Below are 6,731 nucleotides of genomic sequence, written 5' to 3'. Positions count from 1 at the left end.
TACTCCGCATTCAGCAAAGTCCTTTAAAAAAACACAGAAGTCATGACTGAGGTACAGAAAAATTTCCTGCTAAGAGGAGGGTTATTTCTCCAGCAAATGAGTGCAATGAGGGCAGGACAGTTACAGAATGTAATAAGTTCACGGAGGCAGAAGTCCCTTCACTAGAATTCATTTTATTTACAAAACCAACAGCCAAACAACCAGGTGCATTCAACTTGCTGTCTGCACTGGGAGTGCAAAGGATGTTATATACAGAGAAAGGGGAACTCGTATTATCATAGGCCTGGCCTAAGTCATTACACACATACAAGTTAGTTGTATTAAATCCATCCCAGTTACTTGCAGCTGCCTGATCAACGGTTGTATATGCCAGTGGAAGTCGCTATTCTGGTCGGGTTTATGGTTTTCATCATATGCAGCTGAAAGTAGAACAAGATTCTGCCAGGGATGCATTTTCTGTCTTTATTTCAGATTTCCAGCAACATTTGCAGTATTTTACTTGCATGATACAATACCACGTTGCATTATTCCTCCTGAGCTTGTCAACCGATCCACCCCCTCTCCCTTTTGAAACCCCTCCCACCGAAAGAGCACCAAACCCACTCCTCCCAACCTCACCGAACCTGCACATCTTCGGACACTAAGGGGCAATTGGCCCCTTTGGGAAGCTCTCGCTTTGAACCCTCGCTTCCTCCCCTCTCCCTTTGGGAAACCCTCCCTGTCCCTTGTTCCGGCCCCCAGCCTGCGTCACGTGTCTCTGACGGCACTTCCGACCACCTGACCCGGGGTTTTCGCGCCGTTTCTTTGATCACGCGCAGGCGCATTGGGCAGCCCCACGATCGAAACGGAAATGCTGTTTCGTTCAGTGTGCGCCTGCGCGAGTGAGATCCCGGTGTGCGCCTGCGCGAGAATGAGATCCACGTTCAGGTCAGTTTGACTTTGGTATAAAATGCAGGGCACAGTTCTCAATGGTCCCCAACGGGACCAGGGCGATGCCATTGGGAACAATGCTTAAAACCCCGGTGATCAAGCTGCCCGATTGATTAACAATCTTATTATTTTGGTGAGGGAGAGGCGGCATGTTTCCACTCCAAACTGTAACTAAATATGACAACTTTACCAATAACTTTCTTCTACAGATGCTGCCAGGCCTGTGTTTTTCCAGGATTTTGTCCCCCCCCCCCCCCCCCCCCCTCAGATTCCCTATCTAAAACAATGTGCGTTTACTCTGAGTTAAACATTTGGGCCACGTCTGAAAATCTTTATTAGTGAGTCCACAGGGCTGGAGAATGTTGAAAAAAGAGTGAATCTGGAACATCGAAATGAACACACCCGCCCGCCGGTTTAAATTGGAAACTATTTTTGGCCGTCAGGGAAGGAACGTCTGAAAAATAAAACCTGCCGATTACCAGGAGGTGAAAGGATTGATTGATAAAGGGTTGAACTCATCTGCCAATTTTATCAAGTATATTTTGCAACGAGAATTGCAGCTTTTACTCGTGTTTGGGGGTGGTGGCAAAACAGTCCTTGCAAACTTTCCACTTTGAGAAAGGAATCCTGGTTAGTGACCTGGTTAAAAACCCGACAGGTCAGGTATCAGTGCAAGGAAAGACGAAAATGTCAAACGTTTCAGGTCTGCCCAGTCCAGTTATTATAATCGTTGTTTCTCTTCTCTCCGCGGGTTGCTGCTAACCCCATACATTTCCTGCAGCAACTTGCTTTTGTTGAGTGTTGTACACGTAACCCTACAAAATGAAATAAAAACATTTGTTACACACACGTCTCAATTCTCCTTTATTGAATCATTTTTAACATTTAATGTCTGTTTTTCATAGCGCCCGGACCCGTTACCAGCAAATGCAGTAAATTTGCTTGTTTTCAATGTTTTTTTTCTATCGAACACACGAACTCTCAAAATAAATCTTAATTCGCTCCCTGTATGGAACTTTCAGCAAGTGTAGATTTTTTTTAAGAAGTGCCTGATTCTGGTCTTTCTTTTCGCGCGCGATATTCCGCTTTCAGCATTTACTTTTCTAACGGATTTTCCAACTTTTTGCCTTGTGCACACTAAACAAAAAATCAACTTTTCCATTCTCTCCCATTTGCAGGCGCCGGAATGTGGCGACTAAGGGGTTTTCACTAATTTCGTTGCAACGTTAATGTAAGCCTACTTGTGACAGTAAACATTTAATCATTTTTAACACCAATATTTTTCTATCTGGAACTTGATGCTTTTCGGTAACCCAGTTTAAAATTTCACGGATTTGATTTTGTAATGGTGGGGGGGGGGGGGGGGGGGGGGGGAGGTCTCACCATCTTTGCGTCAACCGTAGTGATTTTTTTATATGGTTTGAACTCATTTTGCATAGTGCCCACTGTTGACCGGCTCCCTTAATTATCTAACGTTCCCTTTTTTCTTTCAATGTGGTCCCTTGCTCTGGCCCTTTGCGACCAATGTTGAAATTTTCAATTTGAGTTTGCACACGTATTGAATAAAACTGCAATCGCCTTTATTAAAATCAAGCTATGTCAAAGTAATGCAAACTGCAAATGCTTTGTAAGTTCTTAATTGTCATTTTATTAAATCAAAATTTTCTTTTAACGTGTAGTACTAATTTCTTTTGGTAAAGTTCAGCGGCTTTGCACAGAGCCGTTTTCTCCACAGGTCGACTCCACACTTTGCGCCGCTATATTCTGGGGGTTGGACCCTTCATGTGACTGCATGACTGGGAGGATATCAATCGATCGCCTGATCCGGGTGTTTCTCCGGAAGAGGTTTGGCTTTCTCCTCCTCCGTACCCCACTTGCTGGAGCCCGTCTTTCACCTTTCCTCGACCTCCTGGCTAGCTTGACCGTCCGCCGTGGCGCTCCCTTCCGCTGGACAGCCACCCGCCTCCGCCGCCTTTTTGAATTAAAGTTAGACATGGCGGCTTTGGAGCCCACGCCTGTCTTGGCGTCAGGAACGCTGGCCGCCGGGCCCAACTTGCGACGACCGCCCAGCTTCACCGAGGTCGAAGGGGCGAGGCTGCCGACGGTCTTGACCAGCGAGCCCCGCTTGAGACTGCGGATAGGCGGCCGGGCGATCCGCGAGCTGCTGCGGCCCTTGCAGCCGCTGGCCGACAGCATCTTCTTCATCGCGGCCACCGTCAGGCCCCGCCGCTCCTTAGTGGCCGCCACCGCTTTCATGATGTGCTCGGCCACCGTGCAGCCAAACTTCTTGTGGCGGTACGGCCGACGCTTCTTTCTCACCGCGATGTCCAGCTCCACGGGAGGAGGCGGCGGCGGCGGGAGAGGCGGAGCCGGCGGTGGGGAGACCGCTGGCGCCGGAAAATCCATGCAAGCCGACTCGACGTCCGCCATATGTGAAACAATAGAGTGGTCCTGTCGGGATATCTGTAATTCACTCCTTTCTACCTCCCTCTCCACTCCCGCTGGCAGCTACAGCTGCAATGTGGAGGCGGCGCGCCTGCCTCCGCGCTATTTAAAGCCCCGGCGCGGACCTGGGGGCAACCCAGGGGACTGCCTCCCCCGCGTGCCGGCGTCCTGGCGGCACGAGGCCGGCCCCGCCCCCGCACAGCGCCTGCGCAGTTTGTGTCCCCCCCACTTGCTGGAGCAGCGCATTGTGACATCAGGATGCTCATTTTCCCGCCAAGGGAGCCGGTGTTGCCGTTTCCCGCGCAACCCACCTCCCCCATAACCAAAAAAACCAATTTTAACACCTTTTTAATGAATCACGACGTGAGCGAAATGTCACAACTTACCCAACATTCGAATGGGAGACGATCAATGAGGATGTTACCAATCGAGCGGCTAGGCTCACAAGTGGAATTGAATAGAGAAATGAGGAGCCGCATGTTGCCAGAAAGGACAATATAGACTGAATGACACTTTTAAATAGACCTAATAGCAAAGCAAATAGGATCTTGGGCCCCACCGGGCACAAGAACAGGGTGATTATACTGAACATTTAGAAAACCCTGATGAAGCCCCAACTAGAGTATTGTGTTCAGTTCTGGTCACTGCACTTTGGGTCCTGGAGAGGGTGCAGCTAATGTTTACCAGAACGGTTGGAGGAATGAGGGGCATTCAGTTAGGTTAGGGTTCTCACTATCGGAGTGAAGGAGAATGAGAGGAGATTTGACAGAAATGGACAAGATTCGGCAGGTTTTTTTTGTTGGAATCCCTGATGTCGGAGGCCATTAGGCCCACAGAGTGAGCCCCGATCCTCCGAAAGGTCACCCTATCCCCGTAATCCTCTGCATGCATTAATCATGGCTGATGCATACAAGCTGCACACCTTTGGACTGTGGGAGGAAACCGGAGCAGCCGGAGGAAACCCACGCAGACACGGGGAGAACGTGCAGACTCCGCAGTCATCCGTGTCTGGAATCAAAGCCGGGTCCCTGGAGCTGTGAGGTAGCAGTGCTAACCACTGTGCTGCCCATATGAGGCAGTATGAGGAAGGTCACAGTGACTCACTTGGAGACTTAACGATTTCAAGGAGAAATTAGACAGGGATCCGACGGTGATCAACTTGCAGTAGTGTGAGGACAGTGAGACGGGCAATAAAACTGACCGTTAAGAACCAGCATGATTTCGCTTGCCAGTGATCCTAGATAAAGATTTCAGCTTCTTCCTCTTTCCCACTGAGGAGTAGAGGTTACCCTTTCCGAGTGAACCTTTTCGCCTGTGGCCTGTCTCGACTTCGTCCTTCCAAACCAGTCAGTGCTTCTCCCAAATTCTTTCCATGTTCCTCAGCCGTCTCACACACTGCAGTTGAATTTTGGGATTTCCCGAACACGCTGAAGGATTTGTCAGGTGCTCCAGCCTGGGTTGCAAGGAAGGGCCAGTGCCAATGTTGTAGCTGTTCTGGAACAGCTAGGAGTGCGGCACGTTCTGGAGCACATGCATCTAATCCTATTGCCGGGATGTTGTCAGGGCCTTTGTAGTATCCGGTGCCTTCAGCCATTTCTTAATACATGGAGTGAATCGTTTTCTCTGAAGACTGACATCTGCAATGCTGGGGACCTCTGAAGGAGACCGAGATAGATCATCCAATCGGCACTTCTGGTTGAAGATTGTTGCGAATACTCCAGCCTTGTCTTTTGCAGATGTGCCAGGCTCCTCCATCATTGTGTGGGGATAGTTGTGGACCCTCCTCCGTGAATTGTCCACCACCAATCAACTAGGTTAGATCCGATGGATTGGTTGTGGAACCGCTTCACTCCATCACTTTATATCCAACTTCATGTTTAGTGCTCCCATTATTATAAACGTCGACATATCGTAGAACAGTGAAGGCAATAAAATCAGGATATTGACAGGACCGGTTATCTTTCAATAAATTAATTAGTGGCTCTTAAAAGAGCCTTTCCGATGAAATCTCCTCGTGAACAGCTCTCAACCACCGAACCCGTAGAGAGTTCGCCCTTGGCGTTTGAGAGCATACACAACATCCATGGCAGTGACAGTCTTGCGCTTAGCGTGCTCGGTGTAGGTGACGGAATCACGGATGATGTTCTCCAGGAAGACCTTGAGAACCCCGCGGGTTTCCTCGTAAATGAGGCCGGAGATGCGCTTGACGCCGCCGCGCCGAGCCAGGCGGCGAATGGCGGGTTTAGTGATGCCCTGGATGTTGTCTCGAAGGACTTTGCGGTGTCTCTTGGCGCCGCCTTTCCCCAGCCCTTTCCCGCCTTTACCTCTTCCAGACATCCCTCCCAGAGACTAAACCCTGCTCTGGGCCACGAGCAGCTGCCGTCGCCCATTTATACCGGAAGCGCGGACCTGGTTGAAGAACGAAAGGGGGCGGAGCCAGATGGCCGCGTGACGCTCGCCCTCCCGCCACAAACCCAAGTGTTTCCAATTTGGCGGGTGAGCAGAATGAGCATTTATAGTTAAACTAGCAATGATCTGTTGATCCACAGAGGGGGGGGGGGGGGGGAAACGCAATAACGTGAGAGCAAAGCGGATCGCTCTTGTCGAAAACCTTTATTCTGACGCACCATCAATAATATGAAAGCACATTTTAAAGTGAATCTCAGATCCAAAAATAGTGACGAATGGACCTGGAGATTAAAGTTGCAGAGCTGTCAAAATGCTAACGCACATTTCCCCACAGCTCCCTCGTGGCCAGCAAGCACCTGCACACTCAGGATGTCGCGCAGAATCTTTTACCAGTGCAGAAGGAGGTCATTCAGCCCATCGGGTGTGCGCCGGCTCTCCGAAAGAGAATTCCACCCACTCCCACTCCATAACCTTGCACATTCTCTCTCTCCCAGATGGCAATCCAATGTGGCGATGAGGAGATTTTCACAGTAACTTCATTGCAATGTAAGCCTACATGTGACAATAAAGAATATCTTTTTTTTAAATCCCCTTTGAATACCTCGAGCGGACTTGCCTCCACCACACTTTCAGGATCTTAGTTCCAGATTCCAATCCCCCCTTTTTCTCCCCCGTCACATCACTTCTACTCCTTCGGCCAATTAATTTGACTCTGTGTCCAACAGTTCTTGATGCCATCTTGAGTGGGAACAGTTTGTCACTATTTCCCCTGCCCACACGCCTCAGCATCTTGAATAGTTCTATCAAGTCTCCTATCAGCCTTTCCTCCAAGTCCCAACCTCTAAACTCCTTTTTGCTACAGTTCTTTAACCCTGGAATCATTCTTGTGAATTTTCCCTCTACTCTCTAGAAATGTCTTCACGCCCCTCCCCAAGTACAGCATCCAG

General features: G+C 49.4%; 1 protein-coding gene across 1 annotated transcript; it reads right to left on the bottom strand.

Annotated features, from left to right (window-relative positions):
• Positions 1 to 5,065: 5,065 nt before the first annotated feature.
• Positions 5,066 to 5,784, bottom strand: LOC119976355 (histone H4-like). The gene has a single exon (XM_038816833.1). The coding sequence runs from the start codon at positions 5,710 to 5,712 to the stop codon at positions 5,401 to 5,403; it is 312 nt and encodes a 103-aa protein (XP_038672761.1). The 5' UTR covers positions 5,713 to 5,784; the 3' UTR covers positions 5,066 to 5,400.
• Positions 5,785 to 6,731: the final 947 nt, after the last annotated feature.

Source organism: Scyliorhinus canicula, chromosome 13 (genome assembly GCF_902713615.1).
Source record: "Scyliorhinus canicula chromosome 13, sScyCan1.1, whole genome shotgun sequence".
In the NCBI taxonomy this organism is placed as follows: Eukaryota; Metazoa; Chordata; class Chondrichthyes; order Carcharhiniformes; family Scyliorhinidae; genus Scyliorhinus; species Scyliorhinus canicula.
The sequence above is the reverse complement of the archived record's forward strand: the minus strand, read 5'-3'. Positions and strand labels throughout refer to the sequence as shown.

Excerpts from the sequence above, each read along its gene's own strand:
- LOC119976355 (XM_038816833.1), bottom strand. The coding sequence starts at position 5,712 with ATGTCTGGAAGAGGTAAAGGCGGGAAAGGGCTGGGGAAAGGCGGCGCC.